This window comes from Musca domestica, unplaced genomic scaffold, assembly GCF_030504385.1.
Source record: "Musca domestica strain aabys unplaced genomic scaffold, Musca_domestica.polishedcontigs.V.1.1 104, whole genome shotgun sequence".
In the NCBI taxonomy this organism is placed as follows: domain Eukaryota; kingdom Metazoa; phylum Arthropoda; class Insecta; order Diptera; family Muscidae; genus Musca; species Musca domestica.
This window is the reverse complement of record NW_026712121.1, coordinates 2,262,907-2,285,549: the sequence shown is the minus strand read 5'-3', so window position 1 is coordinate 2,285,549 and position 22,643 is coordinate 2,262,907. Positions and strand designations below refer to the sequence as shown.

The 22,643-nt window shown below is 34.7% G+C and overlaps 1 protein-coding gene across 1 annotated transcript; it reads left to right on the top strand.

Moving 5' to 3' along the window:
• The first annotated feature begins 12,449 nt into the window (after window positions 1-12,449).
• On the top strand, window positions 12,450-19,329 carry LOC131805362 (protein argonaute-2-like). The gene is made up of 8 exons (XM_059128476.1): window positions 12,450-12,570; window positions 12,634-12,738; window positions 14,728-15,002; window positions 15,061-15,149; window positions 17,148-17,736; window positions 17,799-18,164; window positions 18,235-18,894; window positions 18,958-19,329. Exons 2-8 carry the CDS (start codon window positions 12,684-12,686, stop codon window positions 19,327-19,329), a joined length of 2,406 nt encoding a protein of 801 aa, XP_058984459.1. The 5' UTR covers window positions 12,450-12,570; window positions 12,634-12,683.
• The last annotated feature ends 3,314 nt before the right edge of the window (window positions 19,330-22,643 follow it).

Sequence of the window (22,643 nt, the reverse complement as noted above, 5' to 3'; positions counted from 1 at the left end):
TCGCCAACGGAGCTAGAATCCACTATGAACTACGAACACCAAATTTTAGACAAATCCGTGAAAAAACGAAATACCGAATATCGGGCTGTACTGTTATATGACGGCTATACGAAAACGTGGACCTATACATACTGTGTTCCGCTACACATGCTAGAACCCATTAAGAACTACAAATACCAATTTGTGGACAAATCCGTGGCAAAAATCGTCAAAACCCCGAATATCGGGAGGTACCGTTATATTTTGGGGCTATACCAAAATGTGGGCCTATACGTACAATGTTTCGCAACTAGAGCTAGAATCCATTATGAACTACGAATACCAATTTTTAGACAAATCCGTGAAAAATGTAGAAAAATCATCAAAATACCGAATATCGGGAGATACCGTTATATAGGGACTATTCCAAAACGTCGACCGATATATCTCATTTTCAATACCAACCATCCTAGACACAAAACACATTGTTCTGCTAAATTTTGACGCTTACCGTCAAATAATGTGGGCTGTATCTTGATTTTAACAGACAGGCGGGCATCGTTAAATCGACTTAGAATTTTATATATATATGGGAGCTATATCCAAATCTGATCCCATATCGGTAAAAAATTTGGCAGAAGTATTTTCGAGCTGTATCTGATGTCCGGATCAAATATCCTTGTTGTGGAGTGCATATTACGCATGAGAAGGACTGGAACACCAAATCGGATGGAACATATATGTGGTAGTTGTACTATATCTTGACCGATTTTCACCAAATGAAGATTTTCATCAAATTTTAGAATAAATTTAGATTTGTTCGAATTGGTCACCTTTGGCACGAATTATGGCCTTCAAACGGCCAATGAAACCGTCACACGCTGCCCAAATGTTGCTCTGTGGTATTTTGGCCCATTCCCGGCGAATCGCTTGCTTGAGGTGATCGACACTTTGGTATTTTTTAGTGCCAACCTTGCTTTCCAAAATACTCTAGACACAATAGTCCAACGGATTGGTAGATTGGTATCCGGTGATTTTAATGGCAATTCTGCGCTGGAAATGAAGGTGCACATTTTCAGCTGACCTTTTGGCAAGTAAACACGATAATTTTGTTTGGTTACAAACTGCTGGACAACGAATGTTTTCTAATCGGAGAAAGCCAAATTCGGCAGCTCACATATTTCGGCCAAGCGAAGCAACTCTTTAGCTCTTTTGAGTCTATTTTCTTTCTGTTGCTGTGTAAGTTCTTGCATTTTTTTGGAATTTCAATGGCTTTACCCGGAGCTAATTCAATATTTCAATATTTGCCAAATGGAATATTGCGATATGTTCCGCTCACGAGCCATTTTTCGGCCACTGTGACGTGGGTTTCCATCAAGCCGCCTCTTTACTTTTTCGAACCATTTCTGCTGATGTTGCTGTTTTCTTCCATCCACTTCCTTGACGTCCGGCTACGATACCAGTATCACGGTAACGGGCGATGGTACGAGACACAAATGATTTATTTACATTTAAATGCTGGAGTGCTCTAACGATAGCCATTTGTGGTTTTCCAGCCAAATATAAAGAAATCGCACGAATTCCATCACGAATAACTTTTTTTCTGGAAAATTCTCACCGAAATGCTTTTGTACACTTGTAAACAATGTAATGAGCTGTCACTGGAATAATATTAACAGCTGTCGGAGGAGTGGCTTAGAAATGACAGCAGTCAGAAGTTGGATGCAGTTTTTTCATCTCACCCTATGAAAACCTGGACCAATATGGCCCATTTACGAAATAATCAGCCTACTAACAAAATACAGATGTGTACAAAATTAGTAAGCAAAAGAGACATGGTGGGTGTCAGGTTAACAATTTAAAAAGCAGCTAAGTTCGGGCCGAATTTTTACACTCTCCATCATTTGGAAGGAAGTAGAAAAATTTCTTAAAATCATCAAAATGCCGTATATTGGGAGGTATCGTTATACGGGGGTAAAAAATGTGGCTAATATCATCAAACTACCTAATATCGGGGGGTACCGTTATATGGATGCTATACGATCCACACAAGATACTCAGAAGGAGCATCTTGTGTGGACTTGCAGACAATTGAAGTGAAAAATGTAGCTAAAGTCATCAAAATACCGAATATCGATTATTTATTATTATTTCGATGAGTTACATTCGGAATAACGAACTCAATATACCCTTCATACCATGGTAGACAAATATAGGTAGACGCATCGACACAGCTGCTGGGACAATGACCGATATACTCAGAAGGAGCATCTTGTGTGGACTTGCAGACAATTGAAGTGAAAAATGTAGCTAAAGTCATCAAAATACCGAATATCGATTTTTTATTATTATTTCGATAAGTTACATTCGGAATAACGAACTCAATATACCCTTCATACCATGGTAGAAAAATATAGGTAGACGCATCGACACAGCTGCTGGGACAATGAGCTGTCAAACCAATTTTGGAATTGAAAATGTTGAATGAAAAATTATTTAAATTTATAAAAGTTGTTGAAAACACGAATTACAATAACCTCCGAATGACGTAGTATAAGAAAACATATAAAAATCTACTTATATTTCAAAAAAAAAAAAAAAAAAAAAACATTTTAATTTTTTGACATAAATATCTGTATTCTTCTGCCATGCTTCATACTATGTGTGGTGGAGGACATAAGAAGGTTTACACAGTATATGATGCCGGTTAAATATGAACCGAAGAACCTGTGTTCATGAAAACACCCAGCCGCTTTAAACACATGGCTATTGTGGCGCTTTAAGGGACGTAATTAGATTTGGTTTCCATCCACAAGTTTTATTAAATAATTTCCATTTTGAATAAATTCAATTAGATTTTTTTTTATTAAATTTTTAACTAAATCAGGCGTTTTGGAAATTGACCTTTGCAGCAGCAGCAGCTAAAAAACACAAACAACTAACAAAGGTTACAACAACACACAGCAAAACAGTGCCAATGCCTATCAAATAATTTGCATATTGTGCGGTTTTTTAGGTTTCTTTTATTTCAAACTTTTTTTCACAACACCGACTGTCCGAAAAGAAGGAGTCATTCACACCCGGACATGGTGGCAACAATCAGGCACATCCGCGCACACACACACAACCAACCAGTCATACAACAAACAAACACCAACAGATTTAACCCACTAAACTAATTTCTAACCATATTTTTGGTTGTGTTGTTGTTGTTATTGTAATGCTATTACAACAAATTCAAACCAGTGTCATACTGCAGTACAAAAGCACAGTGTGAAAAGAGCAGCAAAAGCGACAACAAAAACAAATCATTGACGCGGAACTACGGAACGCACGTGTCGTTCCAGAAGATGAATCCGGGCCAAAGCTTTAGCTGCGCAGATAACAATGAAATTATGAAACTATTTAAATGCTAGTGTTGCCACATCGTTCAAAGTTGTTATCGTAGACAACATGATGCCATAACAGTAACAGTTGTTATTTCCTTTTTTAACAGATGTCGCCCGAAAAAGTTATTGCATAGACTAATGGATGTATAGCAAAGACATAGACTAATGAAGCTTTCTGCACTAAAGCTTTCAATGTCGTTTGCTAACAGATGTCGCAGCATCAGTTTAGCACGGGGTAAGGTGTGTATTTTGCACGGTCCAGTCATTCGACTTCGAAACCAATTTAATTGTATTTACAATAATTACAATTGAATTGAATAATTGAATATTTTTCGACGTCGTCATGTATGGGACAGTTTTTCTATTCCAATAGGCATTCAAAACAATTTCAAACGAAAGGTGTGGTCCCTTTTAATATTATATATAATCCAATGGTTATCTAAAATACTAGACCTCTGCAAAAGTGGCTATCGTTAGAGCACTCCAGCATATAAATGTGAATAAGTTTTTGTCTCGCGTACCATGGCTCATTACCGTGATATTGATAACGTAGCCATAGACAAATAAAAATAGACAATGAAATGCTCTCACCGTTTATCTTCCAAAAAAAAAAACCAGTAAAGAAAGTCCTAAAGTCGGGCGGGGCCGATATGATATCCTACACCACTTTGCTAATTTAGTTGAGCTCCACTTAATAATTAAAAGTTTTTATGGGAGAATTCAATCATACACGCTTTGATTATAATTATAATTTAAAATTCAAAGGACTAAATATGCCGAAGCATTTGTATCTTTTAAATTCGGACTTATATTGCCCATTTGGTGCAAAATTAATTTGAAATCAGATAAAGATATATATGGGAACTATATCCAAATCTAAACCGATCTCGATAAAATTTGGCAAAGATATTTCTGAGCTGTATTTGATATATTTCCCTGAATATCGTTGTTACGTTTCGGGCAAATATTAGACGTTTGGTGCACAATAAAAGGTAAATTGGACGAAGTTATATATGGAAGCTATATCCAAATCTGAACCGATCTCGATAAAATTTAGCAAAGGTATTTCTGAGCTGCATTTGATATATTTCCCCAAATATTGTTGTTACAGAGTGTATATTACGGCTGCGTAGGACAAAAATAACAAATCGGATGAACAATATATATGGAAGCTATAGCTATATCTGAACCGATTTCGATCAAATTTGGCATGCTAATTTTCAGGCCTAATTTGGTTGTATGTGCAAAATTCCATACTATTCGGGCTGATATTACACGTTTGGTGCACAATAAAAGGCAAATCGGACGAAGATATATATGGTGCACAATAAAAGGTAAATCGGACGAAGATATATATGGGAGCTATATCTAAATTTTGACCGATTATCTCCAATTTCAATAGGGTTCGTCCTTGGGCCAAACAAATATTGTTCGCAAAATTTCATCTCAATCGGATAATAAATGCGACCTGCATTTTGTTCACAAGAATACATGGACAGACGGACGGACCGAGGGGCGGACATGCATAAATCAACTCAGAAAGTGATCATCAAAAGGAACTAAGGATCTATCTCGTTTCCTTTTGCCTGTTACAAACAAATGCACAAATACATAATACCCTGACCACCTTCTGGTGTAAAAAAATCGGATCACCAGATGTCGTCTGTATCGTTTCAGGGGATTGAGTGGGAATAATTGTAGGATATTTGTCAGTTGAAAATTGTTCGATAATAAAAGAAATGTGAAAGGTAGGTGATGACATCGAAAAATTCCGGAATAATCAAGTGACATTTTTGAAAAACGATAAAATGTGTTTTCGAAGTCGAGTAGGTTGAACGCGTAAATCAGCATGTTGACTATGCAAAATATGAGAGCCACCCGGATAAAAAGACAAAACTAACTTTTCGTTGTCTATATCCTCATTTGTCTATGGCGTAGCCCGACGTCGAGGAAGTGGACGGAAGAAAGCATCAACATCAGCAGAAATGATTCGAAAAGTAAAGAAGCGACTAGTGAGCTGAACATATCGCAATGTTCCATTCGGCAAATATTGAAAAATGAGCTCGGGGTAAACCATGGAAATCCCACAAAGTGCAAGAACACCGCAACAGAAAGAAAATAGACTCAAAAGAGCTAAAGAGTTGCTATAGCTTGGCCAAAAGTGGTGAACTGTCAAATTTGGTTTTCTTCGACTGTCCAGCAGTTTGTAAACAAACGAAATTATCGTGTTCATTTGCCAAAGACGTCAGCTGAAAATGTGCACCTTCGGTTGGCCACCAGAACTCCATCGCCGGCCATGGTGATGGTGTGGGCCGCCATAACAGCCGATGGAATCAGAATAAATGCAGAATATTATCGTGAAAATATTCTGGAGGGTGTATTAAAGCCTTGGGTACGCAAACATTCTGGCCGCAGAGCTTGGGCTTGCCAAAAGGACTCACCGCCATCGCTGGTTACAAAATGTGGTTCCTCGCTTCATTTCCAGCGCACAATGACCAATAAAATCTCCGGATACCAATCCGTTGGACTATTGTGTCGGTAGTATTTTGAAAAGCAAGGTTGACACTAAAAAATACCAAAGTTTTGAGGCGATCGAAGCAAGCGCTTAGCCAAAATACGAATGGGCCAACATTCGGGCAGCGTGTGACGGTTTCATTGCCCTTTGAAGACCATAATCCGTGCCAAAGGTGACCACTTCGGAAATACGCGAAAAAATATCAGGTATGATAGACATGCTCTCAAAAATCTATTCCAGAGCATTTTCTTGTACAATGAATCGATTAAAATCAACAATAACTCTATATTTTTTCTATTACCAACGCCATCTGTTGCAGAAAAGTAACAATGTAATGTCCCATCTTATTATATTATATGTCTTTGGTCCCATCTTATTGTACCCTACACCACAAGGTGGTCAGGGTATTATGTTTTTGTGCATTTGTTTGTAACATGCAAAAGGAAACGACATAGACCCATAGTTCCTTTTGATGATCTGCATAGAATAACTTTCTGAGTTGATTTATGCATGTCAGTCCGTCTGTCCATGTATTTTTGTGAACAAAATGCAGGTCGCATTTATTATCCGATTGTGATGAAATTTTGCAAACAACATTGGTTGGCTCAAGGACGAACCCTATTGAAATTGGAGATAATCGGTAAAAATTTAGATATAGCTCCCATATATATCTTCGTCCGATTTACCTTTTATTGTGCACCAAACGTGTAATACAGCCCGAATAGTATGGAATTTTGCACATACAACCAAATTAGGCCTGAAAATAAGTATGCCAAATATTATCGATATCGTTTCAGATATAGCTATAGCTCCCATATATATTGTTCATCCGATTTGTTATTTTTGTCCTTGGGGAATATATCAAATGCAGCTCAGAAATACCTTTGCTAAATTTTATCGAGATCGATTCAGATTTGGATATAGCTCCCATATATAACTTCGTCCGATTTATTTTAATTTTGTGCACCAAACGTCTGATATTTGTCCAAATGGGATGGAATTTGGCACATACGACCGAATTGAGTCTAGAAGCTAGTATGACAAATTTGGTGAAGATCGGTTCTGATATAGCCATAGCTCCCATTTATACTGTTCATCCAATTTTTTATATTTGTTACCCACAGCCGTAATATGCACTCCGTAACAACGATATTCAGGGAAATATATCAAATACAGCTCAGAAATATCTTTGCCAAGTTTTATTGAAATCGGTTCCGATTTGGATATAGCTCCCATATATATCTTTATCCGATTTCAAATTAATTGTGCACCAAATGGGCAATACAAGTCCGAATTTAAAAGATACAAATGCATCGGCATATTTAGTCCTTCGCACTTTAATATAATTATAATTATTTTCATAATTAAATTATTATCATTATAATAATATATAATTATAATAATGTATAATATAATAATAGCGTATATGTTGAATTCTCCCATTAAAACGTTGAATTGTTATGCGGAGCTCTGCTAAATTAGCAAAGTGGTGTATGGTATCATAAAGTCGGGCCCGCCCGACTTTAAGACTTTCTTTACTGCTTATATTATATGTCTTTGAAATGGGACATTTCGCTCTTGTTATATTGTAAAGATAGCGCTGGTAGTTTGAAAAAACATTATGTCACCTTATCATGACATAGCATTTTGTACAGTACAACCGTCAATTTTATATGATTTTCATTATTTTATTCATTTATTTACAATTATATTTATAAATAAGCGTCTAAAAATTAATATAATTAGCTATAGCTAATAAGTCCTTAGGCTATTGATTTAGTGTACATGGAAATGATCTATTTCTGTTTATGGTATAACATTCCCGACCCATCCGACTATAGTCTTTTATAAATTGTTTTTTTTTATTACTGATTCTCGGAACTCATTTTGTCATTTCTTATGATATATATGAATGAGTCACACGAACAAAACATTTAACAAATCAATACTGATTAGATAAGAGGTTGTTATTAATACACTGTTCTAGAACTAGGGGAATCACATAGTATTTGAAACAAATTCCCCCAATTGAATGCGGAAAGGGTTGCCAACTCCATTCAAAAAAAAAAAAAAAAAATACATACATCAAATGCCAACGTCAATCCATATGTTCTTGCAAACAATTATTAAAAAAAATTGCACACCAATTCTCCGTTGGAACAATTGCAAAAAAAAAAAAACGTAAGAAGGTAATGTCATGTAATTATATGTTTACAATTGTTTCAAATTTATACATTTGACGAAATCAAAATCTATATTTAAAAATCCATAGTATACAGCATGGTAGAACCAAAAAGGTAGTCATATGTTTACAATTTTTTCAAATTTATACATTTGACAACATTTCATTGTCAAAATCCATATTCATACATCCATTGTATACACACAAACTCAGAGATGGGAATTGTTTTTTATGCATTGCAATTTGACAAGGTGAATTACAGAAAATGCAGAGCTGGGAATGCTGAAATGAGGCTACCTTTATTTCATTGTACCATGGTATACAGACAAAATCAGAGAAGGGAACTGTTTTTTATTCATTGAAATTCGACGAGGTAAATTACAGAAAAGGTAGAGCTGGGAATGCTAATTTGAAATGAGGTTTCCTTTATTTCATTGTACCATGAATAATAAATTGGAAAATACATTATTTTCCCTGCAGATGGTCAGCAATATGGCAGAATTAAGAAGGTAAAGTCATACAATCATATGTTTACAATTCTTTCAAAATTATTCATTTGACAACATCTCATTGTCAAAATGTTTATTTATAAATCCATTTGTTAATTTAAACAAATCAGAGATGGGAACCTGCTTTCTGTGCAGTGACATTTGACAAGGTAAATTACTTCGGCTGCCTTCTTCGGAAAAGAGCAAGAAGAAGTCATGGTAGAAGAATACCGATAGTCGCATCGACACAGCTGCTAGGACAAATAACTGTCAACCCGATTTTGGAATTGAAAATGTTGAAAAATACATAGCAAAAAAAAAATCTACATATTTTAGACAAAACATATTGAAAATTTTTTATTCTTCTACCATGGAAGAAAACACCGATGACTTAAGCCAGTCAAAAAAGCGTTTATTATATTCTCAACTTAAGGCTATAACAGATCAAAGCTTTAAATGTGACTTCGGCGAGAAAATACAACGCTGTTTGCATTTTTGGCTGCGTGAAACGTAAAAAAAACACTGTTTTAGCGCTAAGGGTCTAGGTACATAAGAAGCTTGAAGTCATGGCTAGGCATATTTTGTAACATTTCATAAAGGGATTAAATCCTGCCGTCGTTTTCCATTACAATTTTACATTATTATGCCTAGCCATGACTTCATTCAACATTTTCAATTCCAAAATTGGTTTGACAGTTCATTGTCCCAGCAGCTGTGTCGACGCGTCTACCTATATTCTTCTACCATGCCCTAAAACTATTATTTATTATATACCAAGATTTATTCAACCAGATTTATAGCCAGTCAGTGGGTTAATCTTAGAAGAATATAAAGACCGCTCAGCTGATGAGAGAATGCTAAAAGTAGCCTAAAAAGTTGTATCAAAAAAGCCTTAAGGCGTAAGTACACTTCGAACCATTTCCGCTGATGTGCTGTTTTCTTCCGTTCATTTCCTTGACTTCGGGCTTCTCTACCAGTATCACGATAACGAGCGATGATACGAGACACAAAAGATTTATTCACATTTAAATGCTGGAGTGCTCTAACCATGGTACAATGAAGAGAAGGTAGGTCAACTTTGAAAAAATTGCAAGTATAGAGGTCTACCTGTTTGGCTTGTAATGTCAGAATTAGTATCAAAACAATAAAAAATCAAACAACTTGTTGCATTTATTTTGAATAAATAATTGAAAACCGCGAAAACTGAATGAAAGGTCAACACTTCTTTTCAAAATCAGGTTCTATATATCTCTAAAGGATTATTTCGCTGCAAAAACTCTAGATTTTGTCGATGCATACGATGAAATAAACATTTTGAAAACATCCGAATTTGAATGTTTTCTGAACAATTTTTTTTGTTATTGAAAAGAAAACACATACATAAACAAATAAAGATGACATATTAAGCCAAGAAAATAAAAAAATTAAAATCATATGGTATCATAGCCCTACCTTGATATCATTGTACCATGGCTCTAACGATAGCCACATTTGGTTTATGTAAAGAAATATAAAGAAATCACACTATAATGCTTGAATTCCATCACGAAATTTGTTTTTTTTTTGGAAAATTCTCCCAAATATGCTTTCGTACGCTTATAATAAAACACTTACATATGTTTTCAAGCTCGTCAGCTAATCTACGTTTATTTTTGAATTGTAACTAACCAAAAAATTTTTTTTAAATGTATTGAATAATATCTCACAAAAATAAAATAAATTTAAATTGATAGGCTTCAATAACCATGGTAGAAGGATATAGGTAAATGCATCAACGCTTGGAAACATTGGCATGTCAGAATTTTTGAAATGTATTTTCTAAAAAATGAGTTAATTTTATATGTTTTCTTATACGTCACCAATCAGAGGCTGTTATGATATGTATTTTTCAAATTTAAATACATTTTGATGAAAATTTTCAATTTTAAAATTGGTTTGACATCACAGCAGCTGTGTCGATGCGACTACCTGTATTCTTCTACCATGTCAATAACATTTGCTGTAGACCATGGTAGAAGAATATAGGTAGACGCGTCGACACAGCTGCTGAGACAATGAACTGTCAAACCAATTTTGGAATTGAAAATGTTGGATGAAAAATTATTTAAATTTATAAACATTGTTGAAAAACACGAATTATAATAACCTCCGAATGGCGTCGTATAAGAAAACATATAAAAATCTACTTATATTTAAAAAAAACATTTAAAGTTTTTTGACATATCAATGCTCCCAAGCGTTGATGCATCTACCTGTATTTTTCTGCCATGCTGTAGACAATGTGCAAATGTTATTGACATGGTAGAAGAATACAGGTAGTCGCATCGGCACAGCTGTTGGGATGTCAAACCAATTTTAAAATTGAAAATGTTCATCAAAATGTATTTAAATTTGAAAATTGCATATGATAACAGCGTCTGATTGGTGACGTATAAGAAAACATATAAAATTAACTAATTTTTTAGAAAATACATTTCAAAAATTTTGACATGCCAATGTTTCCAAGCGTTGATGCATTTACCTATATCCTTTAGTATGACAATACCAAATGGATAAAAATTCGATTTTTATCGCATTCCATACAGTGTGAACTTTTTTTCAAGCTACACTGAACTCAAAAAAAATATATATGTGTTTTTTTTTCTGAAAACCTTGTAGCTGCCGTGCTACTATTTTGATTTCAATTTTGTCGCAGCTGCTCACTGCTATTTTGTGTTGGTTGGCGATTTCAAATAGCAATATCCATGGTACAATGAAGAGAAGGTAGGTCAACTTTGAAAAAATTGCAAGTATAGAGTTCTACCTGTTTGGCTTGTAATGTCAGAATTAGTATCAAAACAATAAAAATCAAACAACTTGTTGCATTTATTTTGAATAAATAATTGAAAACCGCGAAAACTGAATGAAAGCTCAACACTTCTTTTCAAAACAAGGTTCTATATATCTCTAAAGGATTATTTCGCTACAAAAACTCTAGATTTTGTCGATGCATACGATGAAATAAACATTTTGAAAACATCCGAATTTGAATGTTTTCTGAACAATTTTTTTGTTATTGAAAAGAAAACACATACATAAACAATAAAGATGACATATTAAGCCAAGAAAATAAAAAAAATTGAAATCATATGTATCATAGCCCTACCTTGATATCATTGTACCATGGCAATATCTGTCTTTGTTATTTATTTATTTTTTTTTTTTTTGTAATCCGTTTCTATTTGTTGACGCAACTCATAGATAGACAACATATTTTGAGAAATTTTTAGCCCGCAAGAATGAAAATTCTCCGTGCAATAGCTAAATTGGCATTAGCATTTTAAACCCTGGTATTCTCAACTACATTTGTCTCAATAATGTCCCTAATTTACGGATAAATAAAAAGAAGGCATGGCAACCCTGAACAACAGAATATAAATACACGAACTTAACGCACCAACAAACACACAACAAATTATATTACTTGGTTAACGTTCTAATTTGAAAACTAAAAAAAATTCAAAACAATTACAATTTTTGTTTTTTGCAAAAATATAAAGATTTTCAGGAATAAAAAGTCGATCAGCAGCCATGGGAAAAAAGAATAGTGAGTATCTGCAAGGGGGTGTTGTGAAACAGTCTTGTTGGTATTTAGTTTGTCTGTTGGTAATTGCATTTAATTGTGAAATTCTTTATTTGTCTTTCTCTTGTTGAGTATAAGCCAGAAGGAAAAAAGCCGGAACAAGATCAACCTACACCAGCTACAGTCTGCGAGGATTCCAAAACAGGTAGGTGTTTTGTTTTGTAACTTTATTTTTTGAGTGCGCTGGAAATTTCGGTTCCATTGGTGTTAAAATAAAGGTCGAGATGGTCAACGGGAAAGTGGATCGGATCTATGTCAACGTGCACCTTTCCAAGAACAAAGAAGAAAAGACAACCAGCAGGGTACAGAAAATAAACAACAAGGTGGACAGCCAAAGCAACAACGAAATCCAGCACAACTACAAAGGGGACAGGCACAACAACAAGGAGAAAAAGGTAGGTCAATAAAATGGTAGAATTCTAGATTACAGAAGGCTGTAGTTTTAATAAATTTAGCAGATCAAAATGTCAAAAATATCAGTGTGCAGCGCTCACAGCAAGGAAGGCAGATGAAGCAGCAAAAAGGACAAGTGGGGGTTTCAGCAGTCATGGGAAAAAAGAACAGTGAGTATTCGTAAGGAGTTGTTATCGTTTTTTTACCCTCAGCCATATGCATACACATGGATACGTTTTGATACGGCCAAAACGTGCCTCATCTTTAGACCATATCCGTTTCAGGACATGTAGAGCCGATTTATTGTTGTCCGTCCGTCTGACTGGTGCGCACCATAACTTTTGAAGGGGGTATCTGTTTGATACATCTTAATACTATAATCAAACTTAGGTCGAGTTTGAAGATGAGAGCTATATCGGTCCATTCCATCTAGTATAAAAATTTACTTTATGAAAAAAAAGAAAGGATGATCTGATTTTGTTCAAACTTTGCAAATTTTAATATTTTTATCAGTGCTAGGAGAGGTGCGGGCAATATCAAAAACGGTCAAAATTTTGAATATAAATCTAAAAAATGCACAATCACAATATTTTTACCAAAATAAGATCTGGTGTGAAGTAAGTTAATATCATCTCACACCTTCTGGTACCCATCCCACAAAGTGGATAAATTCAGAATTACAATGAAGCTCATATAACGGGAAATGAGCATTATATCACTTTCAAACTCAGCAATTTCCAATGTTGCTACTAACACACGATTAGCTGCGAAAATAGACAACAATTTTAACAGCTGTCGGACGAGTGGCTTACAGATGACAGCAGTCTTAAGTTGGTAGGAGTATTTTCATCTCACCCTGTATTTTGACTTCTGTTATGATTGACCCTAGGTTCCGAAGGAATGGGCCAATATTATCCATTTCGTATCGAACCTAAATAAATATGATGATATAAATATTGAGACATGTCAGGTTTGGACTATATCGACTACTTCCTACACTTTATATCAGATATGTGATAATTTTTAGAAAATGTTAAAATGCAGGTATATTCGACAAATGTGTTCCATTTTCAAGCCTCATCTAACACTGATACAAATATTGGCTTGGGAAAAATTACAAGGAAATCGAACATTTTTAACCAATTTTATACGAAATCATAAATTTCATATTCATCTCAGGTTTTGGCTAGAGATAAATATTTATATATAGCAAGTTGTGAAGAATCGCTGATTTTTTTTGCGCGATTTTTGGCAGATGAAAGTATTGAAAACTGGTGAGGTACCAGAAGGAGTGGACCGATATATTCCATCTTCGCACCAGACCTAGGGTTAATAAAAAAAATTGTAATATCTGTAATTTGAAGACAATCAGACTCTTACATCACATTTTATAAAAGTTATAATTATTCAAAATTTTGACCTTTTGTGGGGGAGGTACCAGAAGGAATAGGTCCGATCCCAACCATCATCATAAAAGATCTTGTGTTGATAGAAGTATTGAGATGTGCCAAGTCTGAATGGAATCGGATGTTAATTTCGCGTTTTAGAAGCTCCATAGATATTCCAAATTTTTACCTTTTGTGGGGGAGGTACTTGAAGGAGTGGACCACTTTATCCAATCTTCACAGCAAATCTTGTGTTAGTAGAAATAATGGGATGTGTGAAATATGAAGAGAGTCGGATAATTATTTCGTATTTAATAATCGTTATTCGAAACGTTGTCCCTTTGTGGGGGAGGCACCAGAAGGAGTGGACAGATATATTCCATCTTCACACCAGACTTTGGGTTAATAAAAATATTGTGATGTGTTGATGATGTGACAATCGGGCTCTTGCATCGCATTTTATAAGAGTTATCATTATTCAAAATTTTGACCCTTTGTGGGTACTTATAGCAATACGAAGATTTTTTTTTTTTCGAAAAATTTAAACCTCTATCGAGGATCCCAAAGAGATCCTATTGGTTATGTTTTCAAAATATGACAAAAAATCTCTTTAAGCGAGAATTTACTATTTGTCATGAAATTCAACTATGGATCTCTGAGACATCAAAATTCTAAATAACCCAAACTCCAGTAATTCATAAACACTTCGAAATTGTTATAGGATTAAAGCCGCATTTAATATAAGATCTAATTTTTCTGAATTATTCGTTGCAGGTGGACAGACATCCTGTACTGGCATTGTTCGTGGCACACGTGGTACACCAGGTACTGTAGAAGTTAACTATTTGAAATTGTTACTTGATAGTATGCCCAACAAGGTCTATCACTACGACATTACAATAACTCCTGTCCGTTCAAAACAATTTGTAAGACTTGCTTTTCAGAAGTGTAAACAAAAATATTTCCATGATATTGAGGCCGCTTTTGACGGAAAAAAGAGTTGCTATACACCAAAACGTCTTTCTAGTCCAATCAACGGCACAGTTAAGGTATGCAATTTCATGGTTTTCATAATGAGGTTACAAAAATACCAATTTCTTTTTAAAGGTTTCAGACTCAAACAGCCGCACCATAGAATTCCAAGTGGAGATAAAGGAAACCCTGGATTGCGAGGTGGATCTAAATTCACTTCGGACGTAAGTTGACAGAAACTCTTCTTAGATTTCGCTCAACTAGTTACACAAAAGTATTTATAATATTTTAAAAATATGTTTCTCTCTATTTGACTTAATAACCCATTGAAAGCAAGATCGATATGAGATGCAGGGTGAGATAAAAAAACTGCAACAGAGTCAAACGCCATAATTTTTACTTTTTTTTTAAATTTTATTGAATGAAAGCATGTTGGAAATAGCATCAAAGTTTAGATTTGTTCGAATTGGACACCTTTGGCACGAATTATGACCTTCAAACGGCCAATGAAACCGTCACACACTGCCCGAATGTTGCTGAGGTGATCGACACTCTGGTGTTTTATAGTGCCAACATTGCTTTCCAAAACAGTCCAGACACAATAGTCCAACGAATTGGTATCCGGAGATTTTGGTGTCCAAAGTTCACATTTCCAGCTGACCTCTTTGGCAAGTAAACGAATTTTTTCTCACCGGAGAAAACCAAATTCGGCGGTTCACCACTTTCGACCAAGCGAATCAACTCCTTAGCTCTTTTGAGTCTATTTTCTTTCTGTTGCGGTGTAAGTTCTTGAACTTTTTGGAATTTCAATGCCTTTACCCCGAGCTCATTTTTCAATATTTGACGAATGGAATATTACGATATGTTCAGCTCACGAGCCATTTTTCGGCCACTGAGATCAATTCGCTTCTTTACTTTTCGTACCATTTCTGCTGATGTTGCTGTTTTCTTCCCTCCACTTCCTTGACGTCGGGCCACGCTACCAGTATCACGGTAACGACCGATGGTACAAGACACAAAAGATTTATTCATATTTCAGTGCTGGAGTGCTCTAACCATAGCCAATTGTGGTTTTCCTGCCAAATGTAAATCACACTACCACGCAAAAAATAAAACCACACTGCCACGCTTGAATTCCATTACGAATAACATTTTTCTGGAAAATGCTCACCAGCTATCAAACGAGTGGCTTAGAAATGATAGCAGTCTGAAGTTGGTTGCAGTTTTTTCATCTGACCCTCTATGTACTCTATATGAAGTTTAATATACTTCGTCTAAATTTCATGTTGATATCCTTATAACCCTTATTATTCCCTACACCTCTAGGTGGTCGGGTATTATGTCTTTGTGCATTTGCTTGTTACAGGTAAAAGGAAACGATAAAAACATATCCGCCCATCTGTCTGTCCATGTATTTTTGTAAACTTTATTATTATTATTATTCTTATTATTCTTATTCTTATTATTATTATTATTATTATTACTATTATTATTATTATTATTATTATTATTATTATTATTATTATTATTATTATTATTATTATTATTATTATTATTATTATTATTATTATTATTATTATTATTATTATTATATTATTATTATTATTAGTATTATTATTATTATTATTATTATTATTATTATTATTATTATTATTATTATTATTATTATTATTATTATTATTATATTATTATTATTATTATTATTATTATTATTATTATTATTATTATTATTATTATTATTATTATTATTATTATTATTATTATTATTATTATTATTATTATTATTATTATTATTATTATTATTATTATTATTATTATTATTATATTATTATTATATTATTATTATTATTATTATTATTATTATTATTATTATTATTATTATTATTATTATTATATTATTATTATTATTATTATTATATTATTATTATTATTATTATTATTATTATTATTATTATTATTATTATTATGATTATTATTATTATTATTATTATTATTATTATTATTATTATTATTATTATTATTATTATTATTATTATTATTATTATTATTATTATTATTATTATTATTATTATTATTATTATTATTATTATTATTATTATTATTATGTTATTATTATTATTAATTTCAATAGAATATTGCATTACATAGAAAAATGTCTTCTCTGCAAACTATTAAGGTAAATACGCGATACAATCATGTTTCCTTCTCTTCTTGTTTTGCAGATACCACAATGATTCAGTGTCCGACAAACCAATGAGGGCCTTGCAAGCATTGTATGTTATTTTGTCTGAAAGTAATCACGAAAAGGGCCTACGCGTCGGTCGAGCATTTTTTTGCAAACCCATAAAACCACACGATTTAGGGGATGGTTACGAAGCTTGGACTGGTTTGTTTGAGGCTGTAATTTTAGGCGATCAGCCCTTCCTAAATGTCGACATCACCCACAAATCATTTCCTAGTGAGTCTAGCCTGATCGATTACTTGAAAAATCAGAAAATCGGATTAGACCGAGATTTAAGGGAGAACAAACAAGTACAGAGTTATCTTAGAGGCATTAATATTGTGTATCAACCACCAGAATCATTTAAAAGTTTTGCCAGGAAATACAAAGTATTGAAAATAGGGAATTCTGCTTCCCAGCTACATTTCTTAAATGGTGATGGTCTACAAATGACGGTTGCTGAATACTTTAAATCTCGGGGATACTCACTTAAGTATCCGAATTTAAGTTGTGTTGAAGTCGGTTCGACGGCTCATTCGATATATTTGCCAATGGAACTATGTAAGATTGCAGGGGGCCAGGTCTTGAACGTAAGTATAACAAAGTTAACTGAGAGTAGCGCCTGGTGGTTCTGAAACGTAATGTTGTTTAGCGTAAAGACGAATCAACACAAGTACGGAACATGATACGTTTTGCTGCAACTTCTACTAATGTTCGCAAGAGAAAAATCATGGATATGCTGCAGCATTTCAATCTTAATGCCAGCAAAATCGTCCAATCATTTGGTATTAAAATTGATTTGAATTTTATTAAAGTGCCAATTCGAGTTTTACCAAGCCCGATTATCGAATATTTGAACGGTCAAACTGTTAATGTAAAACGCGGTGGTTGGATGATGGACAAGCAACAATTCTTGATTTGTACTAAACCGCAAGCAGGCAAGCAGGTTGGACACAAATGGGCAATAATATATCAATCAGGAATTGAATACATACATCTGGATAATTTTAAGAAATCTGTAAGTAATACAAGCACAGCAGGTAAAGTAAGCTACTATGGGAGGTGTTTTTCTTTTGTTTTTCTTTCAGGTCTTAAAAAAGGCAAAGGATTTAAACATGCATCTTGAAAATGCGGCTGAAATTATGAAATATACGGATATTTATAGCACTCTTCTGAATCTGGCTAAGAGTGACTATGCTTTAGTCTTTGTTGTCTTAGGCAGAACCGCTTATTACCATATTAAGCAGGTTGCTGATTTAAAAGTAGGAGTTTTAACGCAGTGCATACAAGACAAAACTGTTAAAAAAATTGCGCAATCTCCAGCAATTATCTCGAACCTCCTTTTGGGGGTAAACGGAAAGCTTAACGGAACCAACCACAAGATATTACTGAACAATGCTGATGACATGAAAGAGTTAATGGCTCCCATTAAAAATGTGATGTTCATGGGTGCTGATGTGACGCATCCCTCTCCCGATCAGCCCCACATTCCTAGCGTAGTGGGAGTTACGGCTTCACACGATCGAATTGGAGCATGCTATAACATGCAATACAGATTGCAACAATCTACTAAGGAAGACATTGAAGATATGGAGTCGATCACGAATCGGCATTTGGAGTTCTATTTCCAGTTTATGAAAACGTATCCTACTCATATTATCTACTATAGAGATGGCGTCTCGGATGGTCAATTTCCCATTATACAGAGGGTTGAATTGAGTGCAATACAGAGGGCTTGTCGAAAAAAGGTAATTAACTTTTGTCCCATCTTTAGAAGTGATTGATAAAAATATTTCCATATATTCCTGCAGGGATGTGATACAAAATTGACCTGCATCATCGCAGTTAAGCGGCATCACACTCGATTCTTCCCAATGAAGCAACAGCGCGATGAACGCGACTTAAATAATGTTGAACCTGGTACTGTTGTCGACCAGATGATAACACACCCTAGAGAAGTTCAATTTTTTATGGTTAGTCACCAATCGATTCAAAGCACCGCCAAACCAACTCGCTATAATGTTATTTTAAATGAATCGAACTTCGATATTGATCTCTTGCAACAATTAACCTATAATTTGTGTCATTTATTCCCACGTTGCAACCGATCTGTTTCCTATCCGGCTCCAGTTTATCTGGCGCATGTGGCCGCATTTCGTGCTCGGGTTTATTTAGAAGGGTGAGTAATTAAGACATATATGACAAAGACAAAGCTATATATAATTGTTAATGCTTTTAGCACGAAAACCTTTTCCGAAGTCTTGGGTGAAGAATATGAAAAGCGCCTAATTCAGCCACGATTAATGGAGAGAAATCCAATGTTTTTCATATAACATATTTTAAAATGGCCATAACTCCTTAAATATTGAACTCTAAAACTCCAGCCATTTTGGATTGATATTACATATTTGGTGCACAAATCGGATAAAGATATATATGAAATCTAAACCGATCTCGATGAAATTAGGCAGAATTATTCTGGAGTATTAATATGGTATCTGGTTGGAGGACTTTAACACCGAATCGGATGAAACATATATATGGAAGCTATAGCTATATCTGAACCCAATTTAACCAAATTTGAAGTACTACCTTTATTGCTGAACTTGCTCGGAAGTGCCCAAATTCATTCATGTTCATTTGGACGCCTATTAAACGTGTGGTGCACAAAAAAATTGAAATCAGAAGAAAATACATATGGGAGCTATATCTAAATCTGAACCGATATTCACCAATATTGCCAGACATGCTTCTGAACTGAACCTGGCTGTGTGTGCTAAAATGGATTCGCTTCGAACTAATATTATGCATTTGGTTGACAATATTTAGAAAATCAGACAACACTATATGTTTGAGCTATATCCAAAACTGATCCGATTGTCGCCAATTTCAATAAAGTTCATCCTTGGGCCAAACAAATGATTTGTGGAAAATTTCAGCTCAATTAGACAATGAATGCGACCCGTACTTTGTTTACAAAAATACTGGACAGGCGGAGGGACATGCATTAATCGACTCAGAATGTGATACTATGACGATCGTCAAAAGGAATTATGGGTCTATTTCGTCTCCCTCTGCACGTTAGAAACGAATATAAAAAAGATACAATACCCTGCCCTGCCCCACTGTGTGGCGTAGGGTATAAAAAGTGTAGAGGACACAAGGAAAAAACTTAGAAATGCGGTTAAAAAAAATAAACTTCTGAAGATTTTAATTACCTTTTGGCAACTGTAAATGAAACATAGTGTTTATGTGTCGGTGTGTGTGAAATCTGTGTCTACGAATAGGGTATACATGAGACGAATAAGAAGTCACGACCTGCCTCAATATTTACTAAGAACGAAATAAACGTGTGACCAAACATCTGACAATAATACTCAATACTCATACCCACAGACATACACAGATGAAATCACATTCCCCAACCATATCCTCTTTGCTTCCACCCAACAGCAGGGATAAGGAAAATGACAATCAAAACAAAACAATACAAATATTTTCACTTCATTTCCATTTAAGTTGTTCGGAAAAGTTCGTGTGTTCTCTAAGGAGGGGAGGGTAAAGAGAATATGCGAAATAATATTTTGGGCGCAAAATTGAAATTCATTGATACATTTATGTTGCCGCCGCCCATTCTATTTTAATACTTACAACAAATAGCACGTGCTTGCAACATGTTGTGTTTTGTCGTATGCAGTATGAAGGATAATCGGAATAAAAACAAAAGCAAACGTTATGTATGAGTTCGATCAGAAAAATCATGTGTTTTACATTTCGATGTCATCGTTGCCACTTTGAGATTTCTTTCGAAAAGTGGTCGATAATTTTATTGTAGCCGGAAGTTGTAGTAGCATGGAAAGCAAACACAGTAATAGGTCTTTTTTTAGACAGAAGATCTCCTACAGGTCTTCTGTGACATAAAACCTCCAAGAGGTCTTCTGCAGACATAAGACCTCCAAGAGGTCATCTGTAGACATAAGACCTTCAATAGGTCTTCTGTAGACATAAAACCTCCTAGAGGTCTTCTATAGGCAGAAGGTCTTCTGTATACATAAAACTTCCTACATTTCTTCTTTAGACAGAAGATCTCCTAGAAGTCTTCTATAGACAGTATATATTCTAGAGATCTTCCATAGGCAAGATAGCTACAAGAGGAGGTCTTATAGGACTTCCTCGAGGCCTTCTATAGACAGAACAGTTCCTATATGTCTTCTATAGACAGAATACCTCCTAGAGGTCTTCTTTAGACAGAAGACCTATGCTATAGACGGAACATTCTGTAGACATAGGACCTCCTAACGGTCTTCTATGGACGGAATACCTTCTAGAGGTCTTCTTTAGACAGAAGACCTATGCTATAGACGGAACATTCTGTAGACATAGGACCTCCTAGAGGTCTTCTATGGACGGAAGACATCCTATAGGTCTTCTATAGACGGAAAACCTCCTAGAAGACTTCTCGTGACAGGAGACCTTTATTAGGTCTAGAAAAGAATACCTTCTAGAATGTCTTCCACAGACAATATATACAATATATCTTCTGGAGAACTTCCATAGATTAAAGATCTCCTAAAGGACTTCTTTAGACAGATCTTCTTTAAACAGAAGACCTCCTAGAGGTCTTTTTTAGACAGAATACCTCTTAGTGGTCTTTCATAGGCAGAATACTTTCAACTAGAGGCAGATTACCTGCTACAGGTCCTATATAGGCAAATAAAAACCTACTAAAGGTCTTCTATAGACAGAATACCTACCGGGGTCTTTTGTAGACAGAATACTTTTTAAAGGTCTTCTATACACAGAAGACCTCCTAGAAGTCTTCTATAGACAGAAGACCTGCTGTAGGTCTTTTAAAGCCAGAATACCTCTTAGAAGACTTCCATTGATAGAATCCCTCTTAAAGGTCGTCTATTAATAGAATACCTCCTTGTCATTAATAGTAATGCTGAAATTGACACTTACGACTACAAAATGTTTGCTGGGTAGCCACTTTTTCCGGGTGTAAAAGCTTTGTTGTCTTGGGGTCATTTTTAGCTTAAAAATTGGTAGAAAAAAACCCAACCCTACCGGCAACACTGCAGCACACAATGGTATGGAAACGCGCTCCCATTGTTGTTGTAGTTGCTGCTGCTGTCGCTTCTTTCACAGTTGGTGTTCACACAGCGAACGACAAGTCCTTATTTGACAAAGTGTGTGTAGTATAGAATCCTTTGCTGCTGAAGTATGTTAAGCAAGGTGGTGGTACTTCAATTCCAAATTATATTTTAAAATCAGTTAAATGTAAACTTTCGAACGGAACGGTAACGCGAACGGATAAAACACCGAATAAATTGTCAATTTCAAGAAGCCTTTCCATTTAAAGGATAAATAAAAACATCAGCAGCAAAGTTTGTTTGTTTGTGTGTTTTCTGTTTAGTTCAGTGTCAGTGTTGTGCCAAAGAACAGGATATCATGAAAAAAGGATTATCAATAGTTGGTAAATAGAATTTAAACAACA